General features: G+C 40.1%; 1 protein-coding gene across 3 annotated transcripts in view; it reads right to left on the bottom strand.

The window, feature by feature from the left end:
- Positions 1-10919: 10919 nt before the first annotated feature.
- The window catches only part of MGA (MAX dimerization protein MGA), an 88366-nt gene continuing 78400 nt past the window's right edge, over positions 10920-20885 (bottom strand). For all 3 annotated transcript variants that reach the window (XM_070757349.1, XM_070757368.1, XM_070757358.1), the window contains 3 exons: positions 20278-20523; positions 16103-16279; positions 10920-14531 (listed from right to left, as the gene is read on the bottom strand). In XM_070757349.1, coding sequence (XP_070613450.1) covers positions 13330-14531; positions 16103-16279; positions 20278-20523 — 1625 coding nt within the window. In that variant the 3' untranslated portion in view covers positions 10920-13329. The remainder of the gene's footprint in view (positions 14532-16102; positions 16280-20277; positions 20524-20885) is intronic.

Raw genomic sequence — 20885 nt, 5'->3', positions numbered from 1 at the left:
TTTTAGCTTAGAGTTTTTAACTATTAGATTTGTACACGTTATATGGTATTGTATTTTGTGAGCCTTCCCAAGTCCTCGGAGAAAGGCGGCATACAAGTCTAAATAATATTATTATTATTATTATTATTATTATTATTATTATTATTATTATTATTATTATGTCAGTACAACACAGCAAACGGGATCACTATGCTGGATTTCGTATTTCATCACCAGTCGGGTGCTTCCCAAACACCTAGGACTGCGTGATGCGTGAACTATGTTTGCCGATCCCAGTAAAGCAGCCTTTTGCAATTGACAGATGGAGATTTTGTCAATTCCGATGGTTTTCAAATGTCCACTGAGATCCTTTGGTACTGCGCCCAGCGTGCCAAGTACCACTGGGAACACTTTCACTGGCTTATGCCAGAGTCGTTGCAGCTCGATTTTTAGATCTTCATATTTCACTAGTTTCTCTAGCTGCTTCTCCTCAATTCTACTGTCTCCTGGGATTGCGATGTCGATGATCCAAACTTTCTTTTTCTCCACGATCACAATGTCTGGTGTGTTCTGCTTCAGAATTCAGTCAGTCTGAAGTCGGAAGTCCCACAGTAGTTTTGCTTGCTAATTTTCTACTACTTTTTCGGGCTTATGATCCCACCAGTTCTTTGCCACTGGTAAATGGTAGTTCCGGCACAAGTTCCAGTGGATCATCTGTGCCACAGCATCATGTCTATGCTTGTAGTCAGTCTGTGCGATCTTTTTGAAGCAGCTGAGTATGTGATCGATTGTTTCATCTGTTTCCTTACAGAGTCTGCACTTTGGATCGTCTGTTGATTTTTCAATTCTGGCTTTGACTTATTATTATTATTATTATTATTATTATTATTATTATTATTATTATTATTTCCTTGTCCTCAGACCCTGGCAATCCCCATTTGGGGGCTGCACATCCCTAGTTTGGGGATCTATAGCCTCTGTAGGCTCCTCACACCCAAACTCTCCCTCTTCCTCTGGCTCACTCTCTGACTCTTCTGGCAGCCACACAGGCCCAGATGGCCCTGGCTCATTGGCTCAAAGTCCGTGGCCAGAGAGCCTGGCTGTGAGCCAACCATAACAATATGGACCTGGTCTCTCCACATCTTCCAATCCTGCACTACTTGTTTGATTTTTTGTCTATCCTCTGGCTGGTATCAGCTTTGAGGGTGTCCAGCCTCTACATTCTTTGGTGCACTGGTTTCCTTTTATCACTAATTCTTCCAAACAGAATTGCTTTCTCCATCCGGTGAATTGCTCCACATGACATGGCGAAAATAAGTGAGGTGCAGTTTTGTGATTTACAGCTTTAGGAAAGAGGTGTAAAAGGAACCTGAGGCACAGATCTAGGGCTCTGTAATCTGGAAAGGTCCCCAAATGACCAGAAACAATGACGAGGGTTTCAGGCAAATCTTGCAGGCAAATCTACTGGTTCATGATGCTGTTTGCTATTACTGGTAAATATTTTCCAAGCTTTGCAGAATCAGACATTGCCTTTAGGGATGGTGCCTGAGCCTTTCTGTGGGTTTCCAGGATTTGTTAGAAAACTCTATGCAAATTTGATTTTGAATTTCTCATCCTTTTATTAAATAATATACTGTTGCACTTTTAGATACATGCTGTAGCCCTAGCCAAGCCTGTTTCTTCCACCTTCCCTTGGTCACTTTAGCGATAAGATGCAGAAAATGGAGACTTCTAGTGAACTCTGCAGCCTAAAGCTTAAGTATGAATATGTTTGCAAGTCATACAATTAGCCTAGTGGATGCCTACCCTTCTATGTTTCCAAGTACAGTGATACCTCATCTTACGAACCCCTCGTCATACAAACTTTTTGAGATACGATTACAGGGTTTAAGATTTTTTTGCCTCTTCTTCCAAACTATTTTCACCTTATGAACCCGCTGCCGCCACTGGGATGCCCCACCTCTGGACTTCCGTTGCCAGCCGAAGCGCCCGTTTTTGCACTGGTGGGATTCCCCTGAGGCTCCCCTCCATGAGAAACTCCACCTCCGGATTTTGTGATGCTGCAGGGGAATCCCACCAAGCGAAAATGGGCACTTCGGCTGGCAAAAGCGGTGAGTTTTGGGCTTGGATGCATTACAGTGATCCCTCTATTATCGCGAGGGTTCCGTTCCAAGACCCCTCGCGATAATCGATTTTTCGCGATGTAGGGTTGCGGAAGTAAAAACACCATCTGCGCATGCGCCCCCTTTTTTTCTATGGCCGCGCATGCGTAGATGGTAGAGTTTGCGTTCCCCGCCGCCCACGCAAAGGGGAAACCCCTATTCGGCTCCTCGCTGCTGCTGCGCTACCGAGCAGATCAGCTGCTGGGCGGCCGAAGGAACCTTCCCTGGGTCTTCCCCCTCTTGCTGGCGGGCGGGCGAGCGGCGGGCATCAGCGAGGAGCCGGGGTTTCCCCTTTGCATGGGCGGCCGGGAAGACCCAGGTTGGGGGTTCGGGGGGGTGCTGGGAAGCCCCCCAGGCCGGCTGCGACCTTTTAAAACAGCCGCACCGTTTCCGAGCTGAGTCCCGAAGCCAAATGCGGAAGTGGTTTTTTTTTAAATTAATATTTTTTTAAAATTGCGATATAGCGTTTCGCGAAGCTCGAGATCACGAAACTCGAGGGATCACTGTAATCGCTTTTCCATTGATTCCTATGGGAAACATTGTTTCATCTTACAAACTTTTCACTTTACAAACCTTGTCCTAGAACCAATTAAGTTTGCAAGACATGGTATCACTGTACTGTAAATTCTACTACGAGGGTTATCCAGAAAGTAAGTGTTGTGATTCAGCCTGAGGCTGCTCAGGGACCAGCTGTGTCTCTGCTGGTTCCATGCCCGGAGGAGGATGACAGCGCAGAGGAGGGGGCTGAACAGTCGGACGGGGGAGAGGAAAATCAGGAATGGGATGAAGGAGAACAGCATGAGAGCCCCGGGGGGAGGCTCTCCCCAGCCAGTAGCTTGGAGTCATTAGGTGATGATGCACAAGCTGTCATTGACATGAGACAGCGACGTTCAGAGCAACGAAAGGAGCAGTTAAAGAGATATTATCACCATTGAAGTAGAAACAGCTGGGTTTAGATGTGGTACTCATCAGCAGGGTTTAAAAGGCAGGCAAGCCCTTTAAGCCATGTGGAGTGTTATCAGCTTGGCGTGGCATTATCCTGTCTTGTTTCTCGGCGTCTCTGTTCCTGGCTTGTGGCCCAGCAGCTTTGGAAGATCCGTGGGAGGTATAGGTCTGCTATCTACAGCCTTGGCTTGGCAGCAAGAATTCTGTATTGCTGCATGGACTTTTGGCCTTCGTGAATATATCTGAAGATACAGCATTTTCCTGTTTGTAAGGACATTTTCTGTTACCTGTGTTTTTCTTGAATTTTATAAAACTGCCTTTGCCTTTTACCAGTGTGTCTGGCTTCTCTTTTTGGGTTGGTATTGGCTTCTGGAGTGACCCAGACAGAACAGTAAGGTTACAAAGCATGAAGCTCTCACTGGGAATGTTTGCGGGGGGGTGTTGGTATTACTATTGTGTAGTGGGAAGCCAGCAGAAGTGAACAAGCAGTGCCAGTGGTTAGTAGATCATCAACTGGTGTTGTGGTGAAGGTTAGAGATGAGCGTCCTCATTCTGCTTCCTTCCAAGTATGAAGTGCATAATTACACTACCTGAATGCTAAGGGCATGAACGCTGCTGCAATGGGTGCCCAAGATTTGTGCGCAATGGGTGTCCAAGATTTTTCTCACCGATTCCTAAATTTTGAATTTTTTGGCTGAAGGAGAATGGGTATGGAGTGAAGGGCTCTTCTGGTGAAGTATCTCTGGACATTTTCGAGGGTATTAATGTCAGAAATGTGGTATGGGTTCCAAACAGATGAGCTATATTCTAGGATGGGTCTGGCAAAAGTTTTATAAGCTCTGGTAAGTAGTGTGAGATTGCCAGAGCGGAAGCTACGTAGGATTAGATTAACAACTCTTAAAGCCTTATTGGCGATGTTGTTGCAATGGGCTTTGGCACTTAAGTCTTTAGTTATTAGTACTCCGAGGTCCTTGACGGAGTGGGGATTATCTGTGATAATTTGTTGATTCAGTTTGTATTTGGAGTTTTGATTCTTTTTGCCGATGTGAAGGACAGAGCATTTGCTGGTTGAGATTTGGAGTTGCCGTGTGTTGGACCAATCAGAAACAGAGTCCAGGTCTTTTTGGAGAGCAGTTGTGTTATCGGTGAAGAGTTTTACATCGTCTGCAAAGAGAACACAGTTGCTTGTGATGAGATCGCAAAGGTCATTTATGTAGAGAATGGGGGACACCACTTGGAGGGAAACAGAATGAGGACGCTCATCTCTAACCTTCACTACAACACTAGTCAATGATCTACTGACCACTGGCACTGCTTGTTCACTTCCGCTGGCTTTTCGCTACACAATAGTAATACCAACTTCCCTGCGATTATTCCATGCGAGAGTTGTGTGCCTTGTAACCTTGCTTTCTGAATAACCCTCGTATTTAGCGTTAAGAAAGAGCCTAATGCTAAACACTGCCCAGCGATTTCTAGCAACTGCCCAGCAACTGGCTTTTCCTCACTGTTAAAAAACCTCTTCTCTTCTGTCAATCTTTGATTTTCTCCAAAGTTCTTTGTGTCCTCATCTGTTTCCAGAGGATTCAGACTCCTCAAACGGAGTTGTTGAGAACAAAGCAAAGCTTCATCAGTCCATGTTAATACTGTTCAATCCTCTTTGGATTACCAGCTGTCTTCATAATAAATCATCAATCTTCCACATCTGTCATTTTTAGATCCATTTTATTTGCCAGGTGAAACTCAAAAAATTAGAATACCGTGCAAAAGTTCATTTAGAGACTCATTACATGCATGGCTTGAACTATCTTGCCTTGCATGTAATGAGTCTCTCTCATATTTCACCTTTTAAGTTGCATTACTGAAATAAAGAAACTTTTGCACGATATTCTAATTTTTCAAGTTTCACCTGTATTGCCACCTCCACTCCAGCTCTTCCAACTCATCCTCCTAAAGTTATATCTGATATTTTAAGATAAGCAGAAAGGATTGAGAAAACTCTCTCAATTCTGGGGGTGGGATTGATTGCATGGCTGTTCTTAGTTTAAGATTCCACCTCTGATGTCAACCCAACCGCCCTTCTGTCTATGCTGAGAACATTTTCCTGTGAGAAACTCAGCTTTTCTTATCAACTAGCTAGCACAAAGTGTCTGGGTTTCTGCATGTATACACAAAGACAGCAGGGAACCATGGTTGAAAGCAGGCTGTCACAAGAGAAGTATTGAATCGTAGGAAACTCCAGACGCTGATCCAGGGCCTCCATTGGTCTCATATACTCCATGCGTATTTCCAGTGGTAAGGTCTGATTTGTTTATTGTATTGAAAGCTTAGAAAAACAATTTCTTCAAAAAATGTTACATGGCTGCTGCTGACCGAAGCAACTTTGGCTTTATTCATGGGGGCAGCCCAATATTTTCTTTTAAATAACTGCATAGTGTTAGGACAAACTGGCTAGCAATGATATGTTGACATAGAAAAAAAATCCATGTAATAACAGAATTTGAAAGGACCTTGAAGGTCTTCTAGTCTAACCACCCACTCAAGCAGGAGAACCTATACCAGTGATGGCGAACCTTTTTTTCTTTTGGTGCCGAAAGAGCATGCCCGCACACTATCACACATGCATGAGTGCCCACACCCATAATGCCTGGGGTGGGTGAAAACAGCTTCCCTTGCCCCCCCCCCCGGAGGTCTTCTGGAGGCCAGAAACGGCTTGTTTCCCAATTTCTGGTGGGTCTAATAGGCTCATTTTTTGCTCTCCCCAGGCTCCAAGGGCTTTCCTGGAGCCGGGGGAGGGTAAAAACACCCTCGCCCATTCCCCCGAAGGCTCTGGAAGCCAAAAACGCCTTCCCAAAGCCTCTGTGTGAGCCAAAAATCAGCTGGCTGGCAAACACATGCATGTTGGAACTGAGCTAGGGCTCAGGGCTAGAATATCGTGCAAAAGTTTCTTTATTTCAGTGTTTGTTTGTTTGTTTATTTATTAGATTTGTATGTCGCCCCTCTCCGTAGACTCGGGGCAACTTAAAAAGTGAAATGTAATATATGACAGAGACTCATTACATGCAAGACAATACAGTTCAAGCCATGCATGTAATGAGTCTCTAAACAACAGCTCACGTGCCAGCAGATATGGCTTCGCGTGCCACCTGTGGCACCCGTGCCATAGGTTCGCCATCACTGACCTATACCATTCCAGATGAATATTTGTTCAATTTCTTGTTTAAAACCTTTAGTGCTAGAACACCTACAACTTCTGTTGGCAAGCCTTTGTACTAATTAATTGTTCTATCAGGAATTTGATCTTTGATAATTTTCCACTCATTATTTCTTCTTGTCCTGCCCTCAGATGCTTTGGAGAATCTGTTGACCTCCCCCCCACCCCCGTGACAGCCTCACAAATACTGGAAGACTGCTATCATAATGCTCCTGGCCCTTCTGTTCATTAGACCAGACATATCTAGTTCGTAGATATACTAGTAAAGCCAGTTTTGCTTAATCCCAGCTTAAGTGGAAGGTGGTTGTAGTGACTGTTATTGCTAGTTGAATGACAGAAGCTCCTCAGAAAGTACCTGTTTCCTCATCAAAAGAGAAACTTAGCAACATTTAATAGAAATATTTTATAATAGTTAGATAATAAAATCCAGTATCTCAAGAGATGGTGTCCTATTTAGAAGGCAGAAAGATGCTGTGTATTGATATCTGGGAATCTAAGTAGGATACTTCACTTGACAGTATGGCTTGCTGGGAAATTTTGGGAGGTGAAGTCCACATATCTTCAAGCCATCAAGCTGAGAAACACTCAACTGGAGTTTTGCTTCTTGGCCAGAAATTCCAAATAATTACTCAAAAAGAAAGGCAAAAGGTGTAATTTTATTTCCCCCCCTTTTATTCCCCCCCCCCAATCATTTATGTTGTTTTGTATACTTTTACTGTAGGAAATTTTATATAATAAAATTTTATATCATACAAATCCAATTGATAAATAAATAATAAATATCAATATGAAAAGAGTGCATTTGATGAAAGAAGCCACCATGAGTTTACCAAGCAAAGTTAAGTGCTGGAGATATTTTTAATTAATTTCAGTAAAATATTCAACCATCTGTCATGAAATGAAGAATAAATAAGAGTAGAGGTAATTGAAAAAAAATAACAGCCTGCAGTGAAATGCATAAATTAACATATGAACTTAAAAATAAGGAAGATTCAGATTATTATAAATGCTGGGATAGTTTTATTGTTGGATGGAAAAATGGAAAATTTCAAAATAGATTGTTAAAACAAAAGATGTAATGATTAAGGAGAAAGAAATAGAAGCTTAAGTATCACGGGAGGGGGGGAGAGGAAACACCTATTTGAAAGGATGTATAGAAACTGTAAATGAATTGTTAATATTAGCTGTATAAGTATAAATAAGTATTAATGAATATCATGAGAAATGTAAACTGACTTGTCATGTAATGTCCACTGTTTTAAGTGTAGTTTGTTTGTCATGTATTTGTAAATAAAAATTTTCTTAAAAAAATTAAATAAAAAAGAATGAATAATCATGAAATATTTTATTTATTTATTTATTTGATTTTTATGCCGCCCTTCTCCTTAGACTCAGGATAGCACTTTTTAACAAAGCCAGCCTATTGCCCCCACAATCCGGGTCCTCATTTTACCCACCTCGGAAGGATGGAAGGCTGAGTCAAGCTTGAGCCGGTGATGAGAATGACAAAGGTGCCGAAAGACATTTGAAGACAAGACAGACCATGTTATTGCCAAATGTATTTATATGGAGCCATATCGGTGGGCATGCGAACTCAGGCTGATTTTTGGGCCTTCTGGGCCCACTAGGAGTCCGGAGACTGCCTGTTTTCAGCCTCCGGGGAAGGGGGGGGAGGCCTGTTTTTTGCTCTCCCCAAGCTCTACAGCCTTTCCCAACTCTGGCGGTGGAGGGTGGAAAAGACCGTTTTCATCCTTCCCAGACGCCTAGAAAGGTTCTGAAGCTTGGGGTAGCCCCCCCAAAAAAACAAACCCGGAACGGGCCATTTCTGGCTTCTGGAGGGCCTCTGTGGTGGTGGTGGTGTTTTGTGAGGCTGTTTTTGCCCTCCCCAAACTCCTAGAAAGGCTCTGAAGCCTGAGGGAGCAAAAAACCCCAGAATTTCCAGTTCAACTGGAACTTTGCAAATGGGCCATTTCTGGCCTCTGGAGGGTCTCCCAGGGGGGTGGGGAAGGCTGTTTCACCCTCCCCAGGCTTCTAGAAAGGCTCTGCAGCTTGGGGAGAGCAAAAAATGGGTATGCAATTTGCGATCGCGGGCCGGGAGCAGGGTGTGTCATGAATGCATGTAGGGCTACCCTGCATGGAATTATGGGTGTAAATACACAGACATCACACACACACATCGTTTGGTGTGCAAAAAAGGTTTCCCACCAATGATCTAGAAGAATTAGATTACATTCTGCATGGGAGTCGTAAGGTGGATTAATAGAAGCAATATTATGTAGCGCTAAGTGTTAAGATGGGAAAACCCAAGTTTTAAGTCCTAGAAATGAACTGGGTGATTTGGGGCCAGTCATCCTCTCAATGCAATTTACTTCAAAGGATTGTTATTGTAAAGATAACACGAAAGGACATTCCCGTGTTAACCAGTTTGAACTCTTGGAGTAAGATGGTGTTTAAATAATTCAAATGAATAGCCAACCTATGGCTGACACAAATGCTACAAATCATTCAAATTAATATGTCCAGAACATTTTCCTGGCTTTTACTCATGGTAGCAACAGAATCGGTGCAATCATGTACTACAAGGTTTGCTCCTGTCAAGAGAAACATAGTTGCAAAATTAAAATACTGATGGCTTATTTTATCAAGTGACCCATCATAATAATAATTGTAATAATTAGATTTGTATGCCGCCCCTCTCCGAGGACATCATGCGCTCCTATAGGGAGTTTTAAAAACAAAACACTTTTAGCTTGCACTCACTCACTATGGGTTTAGAGCAGGCACGCCTTGCTTGAGCTACATTGAGTGAAGAGAAATGGCCTCGGGCTGCATACAAAATAATATATATAAATAACAAACTTCATTTTTAAATATTTTTATTACCGTCCTGTGGGGTTGCATTACTTGCTGTCCAGAGCTGTATGCAACCCATGAGTTGGACAATCTGGTTTAGAGGAATGGCCCAGACACCCACTGATGCATGGGGAGACACACTGCATTATGGTTGCCAGCACACATGCATGCTGTCAACATGAATTCGCAGCTATCGTGGCCAAATTGTATGAATGGTATGCACGCATGTTGTCTTGATAATTTATTACAGGTTTAATCAGGGTCTTATAGTTTTAGATTGCATAGTTGACTTTTTAAATTGTTTTTGTGTTTATAATGTTGTAAGCAGCCCTGAGTCCTTCGGGATTGGGCGGCATAGAAGTTGAATCAAATAAATAAATAAATAAATACGAGAAAAGGGTTACCAATCACTGCCCTAGATCAGTGTTTCCCAACCTTGGCAACTTGAAGATATTTGGACTTCAACCCCCAGAATTCCCCAGCCAGCATTCGCTGGCTGGGGAATTCTGGGAGTTGAAGTCCAGATGTCTTCAAGTTGCCAAGGTTGGGAAATACTGCCCTAGATCAAGCAAAAACTGGCAATGTCTAAAGCTAAAGGATATATTTTTCTGTATGTGTACTAGATCAGAGGTCTCCAACCTTGGCAATTTTATGAGGTGTGAACTTCAACTCCTGAGGAATTCTGGGATTTGAAGTCCACACTTCATAAAGCTGCCAAGGTTGGAGACCTCTGTACTAGATGGTCATGCTGTCTGGGGTGATCTGAACCATTGTTTGAGATGAAAGCCTCAAAACTTCAATTGCCTTAAAATACAGAAAAGTGCTCAGGGATTTAATCAAAACCTTCTCCCCTCCTGCCAATAAAAATTCTGCTATAGAGGAAAATTGAGTCAAATGGTATCTTTGTTCCATCCTGAGCAAGATTTAACACTGACTAGGAACTGAATATGAAATGAAGGATCCTGATGCAATGGCAGATGGATTGATTGTAATTATAACGACGTACATAACCACAAAGCATAGTACCGTTACAGTACTAAATTCACCCATCTCGAAAGGTGCTATATAATATGAGCTGGAATAATTTTGCATGAGTTCATTCTCTGCACTTTATCAACACAAGAACCTTTTGCCCCTTAATACCCATATAAAAAACTAGCAATATGGACAAGAATTCACCACGTGTTAATCCAAGCAGAAGAGCCTGGAGTGTTTATTCAATGGAAAAACTGTGCTAATACTTTTGAAAAAGAATGCTTGGTCAAATAGTCCCACGAAGGAGTGTGTCTATTTTAGTACAACTGAGAGAACAGAAAAGTAATGGGAATGGTTCTGGAGAAGTGATTTCAATATGCTATTGTTATGCTAAAGAAAAATGTCAGGAAAGCAGTCACATCTTTATTTTTATTTTACTTATTAGATTTGTATGCCGCCCCTCTCCGCAGACATCTAAGTAGACATCTACTTAAAAGACTAAGGAATCTGCAAAACTCTCCAAAGTATCCTGGAACATTCCAAGGAAAGCTCTGAACAGGGATCGAATCCCCAAATGTGACTCAGACAAATCACAATTAAGAACTCAATCAAAATATTAATGATCTTCATCACAATAACAATGCTGATTTTTTTTTTAAAAAAAACCAAAGTATTTTTTATTACAAATTTAATGCTAATTTTATTCTAGAATTTTATCAATCAAACTCAGCACACTCTATTATCCTCTCAGCTTCTCCTCTGGTGTTTGGCCTAGAAATAATATTTCAAAACCATTTTTTAGTTAGAGACTATTTTAATTACACAGATTCTCCTCTCAGTTATTCAGACAGGCTTTATGGTTTGATAACTACAAAAATACAGTTTTAGTAGATACAGAAAAAGAAGAACTATCATAAAAACAAAATCTAACATTTTTATACTAAAAACATTTCAGTCATGTACAGATGAATTAAAAATCAATTTTACAAGCTTGCTTAAAATGAAATAAATCAAGTGTTGATTAGAAAATACTTATAAAATTCAATCTTGCATTATTCCTAAAAAACCCTATATATAATTGTTATCAAGGCTACTTTTGAAATACATAAGGAATAGTGTTGTAGGATGTACTATTTTTTTTAAAAAAATTAGATTTGAGCATTGAAATGAAGATGGAAATTATTGTAAGAGGTGATTGGGTATCGGAATTTTAACATTCTGCTATCATATTTATATAGTTTACTGCCTATTTACATTATAATACACTGAATCTTTAAAATAGTTGTGGTTAGGCAAGAAGCCAAATTAGCATAATTATAATAATATGATATATAATTTGTTCTAAAGTGAAATGCGGAAGGGTAGGGTTTTTTTTTCTTTTCAGTTCCTATGGCTCAGAAAACAAGCAAATACTAGGAAAAATGAGAAAATAATGAAAAAATAATGCTATATTTTAGTCAAATGTCTAGTGTAATGGTGTTTTATAAAAAAGGGTTGGCATAATTTATTTTATGTTTATTTAATATAGGTAATCAAATTGCCACAAGCCTTGTTCAGGCCTTTTTACTTGAACAAGCAAAAGGTCTGAGTTCATGCAGTCAGAAATCCTAACAACAACGAGTTGATGTGCTGGTAAAAGCTGCCTTGATTTACGCCTCTACATCTAAGGATCCCATCCCATCAGTGTTCATGTTCACACATCTGTTGATGTCTGTGGGACACCGTCTCTGAGAAACCACATTCTCAGTTGCATGTCCAGACAAAATACTTAAAAGGCTTGTGTTATATTGGAGTCTGAGCCTTAAAATAAACAGGGTCAGTCAGATTTTAATGAAATTGTGATATCCGAAAGTTCTTTTCATGTCCTAAGGCACTGAATGAACACAGTGAATCAAGAAACGTAAGACAATCTTCTAATAAGCAAATATAGCATATGTACAGCTGCAAAGAAAACATTGTTTAATCAACACTGCTGAATACTTCGACAACTTTTCCTATTATTATAAAGCTTTTAAAACAATAGCATTGGTTTAAGGAAAATTAAACCTGCAATTTTGTTAGCCGTCTGAAGATTTAAAAGCCAGTGCACATGAACACAGCATTGCTATTTCTGCAAAAATTTCTGAGAAAGAAAAAAGTTTTAACTTTTTTCCTTTAACTAAGTCTGCATATATTTTTAAAAACTGATGAATACCCACCAGAAATAATTCTGACTCATACCTGTTTGTTACATGTAAACCTTTGTGCTATGTACATTGGAATTATCATATCTATACAGAAAACTGACTCTCAACAGTTGATTCAATCTATGTGATAAGAGAAGGAAGCTTCAAATATTAATGAAGACAGTTTTAATGTTTTACGTTGGGATAACAAGAGACATTACCTTCCTTATTTAATTTGCCTAAAATGCATAAGTTTTAAGGTTTCCTATAACAACTTGCTCAGAGCATTCAAATGTTCCACACAGTGAAAAATGTATCATTTACAATCATTTAGAAATATTTAATATATTTTCCTAGATGACAAATGTCATTATTGTACATACTTACAAAAATCTGTATACAAAAATATAAATCATTTTACGGTACGAAATCTCATTTCACTTGCTTTACAGGAGGGCCCCCCCAAATTAAACAACATTGTATTACAGAAAATTCTTTGATGATGAAATGCTTTAATCTGACCTCCTGAATACATAATATATTTATACAAACCACTTACATTCCTGATTTTTAAAAATACATTAGAAAAAGATATTCTGTGGCAATGTCATAGAAAGGAAATAACCATGACATCTTTCCTGCCATTTAAGAACAACTCCACTGGAGCTTAAGCAAAACAGTTAAAATTCTCACCACATTAGTTGTTATGAAGAAAATAATTTAGTTTGCATTTTTTTCTTCCCAGAATGAATGCTCTCAAACATGTAATTGTACAAGAGCCGCAACATATTTTACATGGGTTCTACCAAAATAACAGATAAATGAAGCATTTGCATTATTCATCTATCTGGCTAGTCTCTTAGTTTTTTGATTTCTTAGCCTCTAGTATAAAACTTTGTTTTCATAAATTACATGCATACCTTTTACAATTTCTGACAATGTAATGCAAGCAGCCAAATGCACATGTGTATCCTACATCTAAATTAAGTCTCAAAAGTCAGTAAGGAAATATTAAAATCTGAAGTTAAAACCACAATAATTAATTTGATTTTCTCATTGCAGTTGCCTTTATGTTTGTTGCTTTGGAATCCTGACTGGGATCAATCGCTGACTGTGCAAGTTTCTTCTCTTTTGAAGCAACAGGTGCCAGGGCAGGCATCACTTTAGCACTTTGTCCTTCAGAATCTAATGACTGGTTAGCAGTTTTTAACCCCAGTGGTGCCAATTTGGGCATAGGCCTCCATGACATGTCCAATGCGTTAGCTTCTAAATTAGTTTTCAGATGAAGAACAGGAGGTGAAACACTTCTTGTCTTTGCTGAGGAGTCCATGTTTTTTCCACTTCCGCTTATTTTTAAGAGGTTGGAATTTCTATCCTTGACTTCGGACCCTAGCATGATTTTTAAAGCATCAGATTCTGATGAAACCTCCCTGGCATTTCTATTGCTAACAGGAAAATCATCATCATCCAAGTGAAGTAGGAGAGGAGATATGGAATCACCATTGTCTTGAATCATAGAAAGATCCTTAAAATTCCCACCCACTGTACCAAATTGGAAGGCAGAGTTACTTGCTGAGTTTGATGTCTGGCGACTTTCTGTATCTGCTAGAGAAAAAGTAGAACTCAGCGGGTGGGAAAGTTCTGGTATGTCTGAAGCATCATCACTCAGATGCTGGTTGAGGAATGCAATTTCATTCAGAAGTGATGTCAGAGTTTCATCGGTATCATCATTCTCCTCTGTATCTTCTGAACTGCTTGTATCCATTGTTGGTTCATGAATTACAGAAGCCACTTCCATTTCTGATCTAGAGTCCTTGGTTTTGTTAATCTTTAGTTTTTGCAATGAGGGATTCTTCAACTGTTGACAATCTTCCCTTCCTCCACCTGCCTCTTTGGCCCTTATCTGGCTTCCAGTTAATTCTTCAAAGCAGAGCTTTGTTCCTGGGGAGTCCTTTAAACTGGAGACGTTTAGCATTTGTGGAAAACTACATTTTTCCTGAAGCTGATCTTGTGTTGTTCCAGTAACATTTCTCTCTTTTTCAGAACCTTCTTCGTTTTCTTTGCATTTATGATTGGATGTTTCCTGAGATAAAATTTGCATGGAAAGCTCAGATCCCCTAGAATCAGTATTTAGCAATGCATAAGGTCCTTTACTTGCATCCAGATTTAAATTTGTTTCTTTTTCTGTAGCTAGTGATGTCACATTCACAATTCTTGGCATCAAGAATGAATCCTCATTTTCTGTTAAGGCCAAACAAAACAAAATCAATTAGAGTATTGATTAAAGTATTCCAATATTATTCCAATCATTCTAGTATGTCTCCAAACTAAACTCATTAACCTCTTCAACAGATTTCCCCTCCTCCCTCTCTTCTCCAAGCATGTATAACAGTGGTGGGCTGCAACTGATCCATCCTGGTGCTCCGTTCCGATATATAATGTATAATGTCTGTCTGTCTCTCTCTCTCCTCTGCAAAATTTGGAGTTACCTATCTTATGCATGCTAAAGTTACATTCCTTCTTAGAGGAATGTAGACCTGGCCTTGGGAATGGAGAAAGAATGAATCAACCGTTAAGATTTTCACAAAAGATTGCTCAATCCCAAGAAAGCGAAAAGACAAAGAAAGATACTCAAACAGTCCCACCTTGATTTTGTTTGATATAAGAAGTAGCAGGAAGAAACTCTGCTAAAATTGCAAGAGTCCATTTGTCTCCTATACAATACTAAACATCATTCCTTGGATTCCTGCTTCGTCTATTCATCCCATATTATATTAAAGGTGGAAAAAATTCTGAAGTGATTTATCTTGTTCTGATTTTTTTACATCTCAAAAACCTGGCATTTTAAAAGGGGTGTGTAGATTAGGGTCTTAACGGAACAGATTGAGACTGATCTGGATTTAAAAATAACAGGCTACAAGAATGATACAGTTAAAGATGCTGCACTGGACATAGTACAACCCCACTCTCCCCCCACAAACAAAACCTGGCTAATGCTATTAAGGGATATAAAAATAATAAACCAAAAAAAGCAAGTTGGATCATTTTCCTATGCTCTGTTTACAAAAGAGGTGTTAAAATTTTGACAAGAGCGGTGGTGGAGCAGTGGTTAGCATGTAATACTGCAAGCTACTTCTGACTGCCAGCAATTTGCCAGTTCAAATCTCACCAGGCTCAAGGTTGACCCAGCCTTCTATCCTTATGAGGTTGGTAAAATGAGGACCCAGATTGTACAGGGCAATATGTTGACTCTGTAAACTGCTTAGAGAGGGCTCTATTGCGGTATATAAGTCTAAGTGCTATTGCTATTGAAAAATTCTGAGAAGAACAAAGAAAGCGAAAAGAAATCAAATTCTATGACTATTGATAGGACAAAAGATCAAAACTGTTAAAAGAAAAAGGAAGAAATACAAAGTTGCTTTATTTGATTACAGTGAAATAGGTTTGTTATTATCTTAACAGAATTTAATAGAATTTTGCTGGTCAGTGTTGAAATTACAAAGCTTTAAGTATTTATAAGTAAGAGTAAAATATTGTTGCATTTTAAGATGTGATAAAGTCTAAAATTGTTTAAACTTATGATGAAGGGAAAATAATATCTTCATATATTTCTTTTGGTTTGTTTTACTGTATCCTTATTTTTTTGTCTTTTCTTTCTTTCCTTCTATTTTTTATCTCTGCATGGGCACTAGCTATAGATGAGAGAAGTGATTTTAAAAAATCCACTTTGTGGACATGGACAATTTAGTAAGCTTCATGCCAGAAAAAAGGCTAGGTTCAACTTAATTTTTTCAGTTGTTTTCTCATCTTACCTGACTGCTCTTTCTCATCATTGCTGTCCATTTCTGATTTGACTTTGTCTTGTAGAAGTGTGGTAGGAAGGGCAGCAATCTGTCTTGGCACCAATGAGCTTCTAAATTCCAGAACCTGGCCATTTGTAGTTACTAAAAGGTTGGCATTGCTTAACTTTATAGAAGGAGATAGTTCTCCTGTAAGAAAGAAATAACAAAGAAATGTTGAAATAAGTGCATAAATAACAAGGAATATTATTTATCTTGGTATTCCTTTTACTTTTATTCTCATAAATTACTGTTTTTCTATAACATATTTCAGAGCACATGGACAATTTCAAACATCAAAAGCAACCCAAAAAAATCTAAAGGAAACTTTAAAGCAACTTTGCACTACCTCTGTAGTAATTCATACACTACAGTGGCTGCTGTGATAATTTATTACCTTACTATGCAGATAAATTAATTATAGTCAGTCCTTGGTTTATGACAGTAATTGGGACTGGAATTACAGTTGCTAAGTGACAGTCATAAACTGTAATGTCCCTTGATAATGCTACCTACTTCATTTCCAGCATTAAGTGAAGACTTCATATGACTGTGATTACCAATTTCCTGCTGGCTTCCCATTAACTGCCTGTTTGGCAATGAATGTCAGGAACCACACTCATATGATCATGGGGATGCTGAGAAATGGTTGTAATTAACACTAATTCAATACCAATGCAAGTATGAACAGTCACTGAACAAGCAGCCATTAATAATGACCACCTATATCTTATTTCTTTTTTTTAATACCAAGGTTGTAATTTTGTAACCCAGCAATGCATCCCAAACAGGAGAGGCGCTATGTTCAAGAATATCTTATGGTTAGTGTTAGGGTGTAGGGAATAGTGGAGGAAATAAGTGAGAAATTAATTCAGGCAAATTAAGCATTAGAAACCACTGTTATCTTTTTTGGAATCTAAGAGAGCAGCACAATATTAATGATTTTAGAATATAAAAGATGAGAAAGGAGAAGATCTACCAGATATCATGGCAGAGTTAATAGCAAAGGCGAGAAAACAGAGAAGGAGGAGATGCTGACTATGACAGACTGTGGAAATGCCATGTGTGCCTCTCCATTCTTCCTCCATACATACAAATGAGATGCAAAAGTTTCCACAGTCTGTGTTGATTTGGGAAGCCATGTCATCTGCTGGTGTTGGTCCACTGTGCTTCATTTAGTCCAGGCTCAATGCAGCCATCTACCGGGATATTTTGGAGCATTCTAGGCTTCCATCCACATACAAGCTTTATGGGGATTCTGACTTCAATTTTTCAGCAGGACTTGGCACCTGCCCACACTGCCAAAAGCACCTGGTTCAATGACCATGGGATTACTGTCCTTGATTGGCCAGCAAACCCGCCTGACCTGAACCCCATAGAGAATCTATGGGGCATTGCCAAGAGAAATAATAATAATAATAATAATAATAATAATAATAATAATAATTTATTAGATTTGTATGCCGCCCCTGTCCGAGAAAGAGGAGAAACATGAGACTGAACAATGCAGAAGATCTAAAGGCCGCTATTGAAGCATCCTAGTCTTCCATAACAACTCAGAAGTGCCACAGGCTGATACAGTGGGTACAGAAAGTATTCAGACCCCTTTAAATTGTTCACTCTTTGTTTTATTGCAGCCATTTGGGAAAAGCAAAAAAGTTCATTTTATTTCCTATTAATGTATACTCAGCACCCCATCTTGACAGACCCCCACCCCCTGAAATGGAGAGAGGGAGAGAGGGAGGGAGGGAGGGAGAGAGAGAGAGAGAGAAGGGGGTGGGCGAATAACCAGCTTCTCTAGAGATAGAAATGTGCATTTCCCATCAATTGGAGTGTTATTCTGTCTTTCTTTCTGTCTTTACACTGCAATTGATAGGAGATACACATTTCTTATTCGCCCACTCCCCTTTTTTTTCTCTCTCTTTAAAAGAAACCTGGTGGAAAGCTCGCTGCCCCCATCTGAATTCACACCTCAGCTGATCCCAGGTGCGTAGCCTTCCTCAGATTGCAAGTAGAGCAATGGAAAAAACCCTGCAAAGATTTAGGGCTTGGAAAACATTCTTCTTTGCAGACAGTAACAGTGAAAGAGCTTGCAAGTGGGTAAGAGCGGGGATGGCGCAGCAGGTAGAGTGCTGTACTGCAGGCCACTGAAGCCACTGAAGCGCTTCAAATCTCATCACTGGCTCAAGGTTGACACAGCCTTCCATCCTTCCGAGGTGGGTAAAATGAGGACCCGGATTGTGGGGGCAATATGCTGGCTCTGTTAAAAAGTGCTATTGCTAACATGTTGTAAGCCGCCCTGAGTCTAAGGAGAAGGGCGGCATAAAAATCAAACAAACAAACAAACAAACAAACAAACAAACAAACAATGTTACCACCTGGTTAGGGCTGGAAAGAAACATTCGGAGCAAGTAAAACAATGGGAAAAAACCTACCATGGCAGGGTTTGGAATACATTCTTGGGAGAGTGTAACAATGAAAGAGCTTGCAAGCGTAAGAGCTGGAAACATTGTTAGCACTTGGTTAGGGCTAGAAATAAACTTATTCGGAGCAAGTTAGAGCAATAAAAAAAAAAACTCTGCAAAGACTTAGGGCTTGGAAAACATTCTTCACAGAGAGAAACAACGAAAACCTGCAAAGTAAGAGCTGGGAAGATCATTAGCAGCTATTTAGGGTTGGGGGAGAAAAAGCTACATTCAGTGTATAAGACGCACCCTAATTATCAGCCCATTTTTGAGAGGAAAAGGGTGCATCTTATACACAGAAAAATGTGGTATGTTATTCGTTTTATATTTTAGTGTGTATGGTGGAGATAATGCCAAGATAGTCGCACTGTGTACAATATTTTAATAAGAAATGAATAAATATTTTTTTTTTAAAGTATATCTTATTGCAGCGTTTCCCAACTGGTGTGCCGCGGCACACACGGGCAGGTGTGCCGTGAAGCTTCTAGGGAAGCTCCAGCTGGGCGCTGCCGGCGCAAACCTGCTGGGCCTCAAAGGAGGAAGGCAGGAAAAAGGAGAGCTTAATTCTTCCGTTCCGCGTAAGGAGCTGGGCGTTGGAGTTTGGGGTGGGGAGCGATGAAAGTGCGGAGGCCGGCTCCGCGGCTGCCCCCACCCCCCAGTGCCTCCGCTCCCCTCGCGCCCCTGGCTTCTCAACGCTGACGCCCGCCCGCCCGATCTGCCCCTTTCTCCAGCTCCTCCCCCAGTGGTGGCTGCAACGGCGGCGAGCGCTCGGAGAAAACCTTCTTACAGCGGAGGTCGGAGAAGGTTCTTTGGAACGTCGGGGGTGCGTGCGTGCGCGCGCCCTATCCCCCAGCCAGCCTACCCAGAAAAAGCTTTGCCGGCCTCCGCAGAGAAGAAAGGAAGAGAGAGAACAAGAGAGAGAAGGAAAGGAAGAGAGAGAAAGAGATAGCAAGAGAGACAGAATGAGAGAGAGAGAGAGGAGAAAGAAAGAAAGAAAGAAAGAGACAACAAGAGGGGGAAGGAGGGAGAGAGAAAGAGAGCAAAAGAGAGAGGAAGGAAGGAAGAAAGAAAGAGATAGCAAGAGAGACAGAATGAGAGAGAGAGAGAGAGAAAGAAAGAAAGAGACAGCAAGAGGGGGGAAGGAGGGAGAGAGAAATAGCAAAAGACAGGAAGGAAGGAAGAGAGAAAGAAAGAAAGAGATAGCAAGAGACAGAATGAGAGAGAGAGAGAAAGAGAAAGAGAGACAGCAAGAGGGGGGAAGGAGGGAGAGAGAAAGAGAGCAAAGAGAGAGGAAGGAAGGAAGAGAGAAAGAATGAGAGAGAGAAAGAGACAGCAAGAGAGACAGAATGAGAGAGAGAGAGAGAGAGAGAGAGAAAAAGAAAGAAACAGCAAGAGGGGGGAAGGAGGGAGAGAGAAAGAGCAAAAGAGAGAGGAAGGAAGGGAGAAAGAAAGGGATGGAGAGAAAGAGGGAGGGAGAGAGAAATAGAGCGAAAGGGAGGAAGAGATTTTTTTTGTCCAAACTTTTTTGCGCTCTCCTCCCCCCCCCCCCCCCGCTCAATGTTCCCCAGGATTTTGAAAATGTGAATAATGTGCCGCGGCTCAAAAAAGGTTGGGAAACACTGTCTTATTGGTTAGAAACTTAATTTTGGGTAGATTAATTATTCCTGTATTTCTTTAGCCTACCTGTGACATGGTTTCCTTTCCTGGAAAGTATCAATGGTTTTGTACGTTGATTGGGTAAGACCCCTGGCTTCACCTCTCCAAGGACAGAAATAGGATCTTTTTCCACCGATGGACTAGTATGCTCTGTAGTTTCAATCGTCTTTGTAGGATTTGTTTGTTCTTTTTGTTTTCCTCTTTGAGCCGCTACTGCTTTCTGTTTGGCATAAATGTATTCTAACTTCTTCAAGACCACTTCTTGTGTCTTTCCTAGAGTTGAAAGTAGTAGTCAGGTTTCACATTCATAACAAACATACTTACAAAAGTTTAAATTTCTAAGGGAAATTATAAGCTAGCCCAAATACAATTTTTAAAAATCTTTCTTTCCTCCACCATAAACATGCAAGAGCTCTATATTCTTGGAGCCTCCATGGTGTAAATTATAATTACTTATTAGATTTTATTTTTAATTCTGCCTTTTTATATATAATTCAACTCAATTCAATTTTATATATAATTTATATATAATTCATACCTACGGTACCTGTCTCCTACTTTCCTAACAACATTTCTTTTAAAAAACATGATTTTCCCGACTTTTAAACATTTTAATACTTTTTGGTTTTTTCCCA

This window comes from Erythrolamprus reginae, chromosome 1 (assembly GCF_031021105.1).
Source record: "Erythrolamprus reginae isolate rEryReg1 chromosome 1, rEryReg1.hap1, whole genome shotgun sequence".
In the NCBI taxonomy this organism is placed as follows: domain Eukaryota; kingdom Metazoa; phylum Chordata; class Lepidosauria; order Squamata; family Dipsadidae; genus Erythrolamprus; species Erythrolamprus reginae.
The sequence above is the reverse complement of the archived record's forward strand: the minus strand, read 5'-3'. Positions and strand labels throughout refer to the sequence as shown.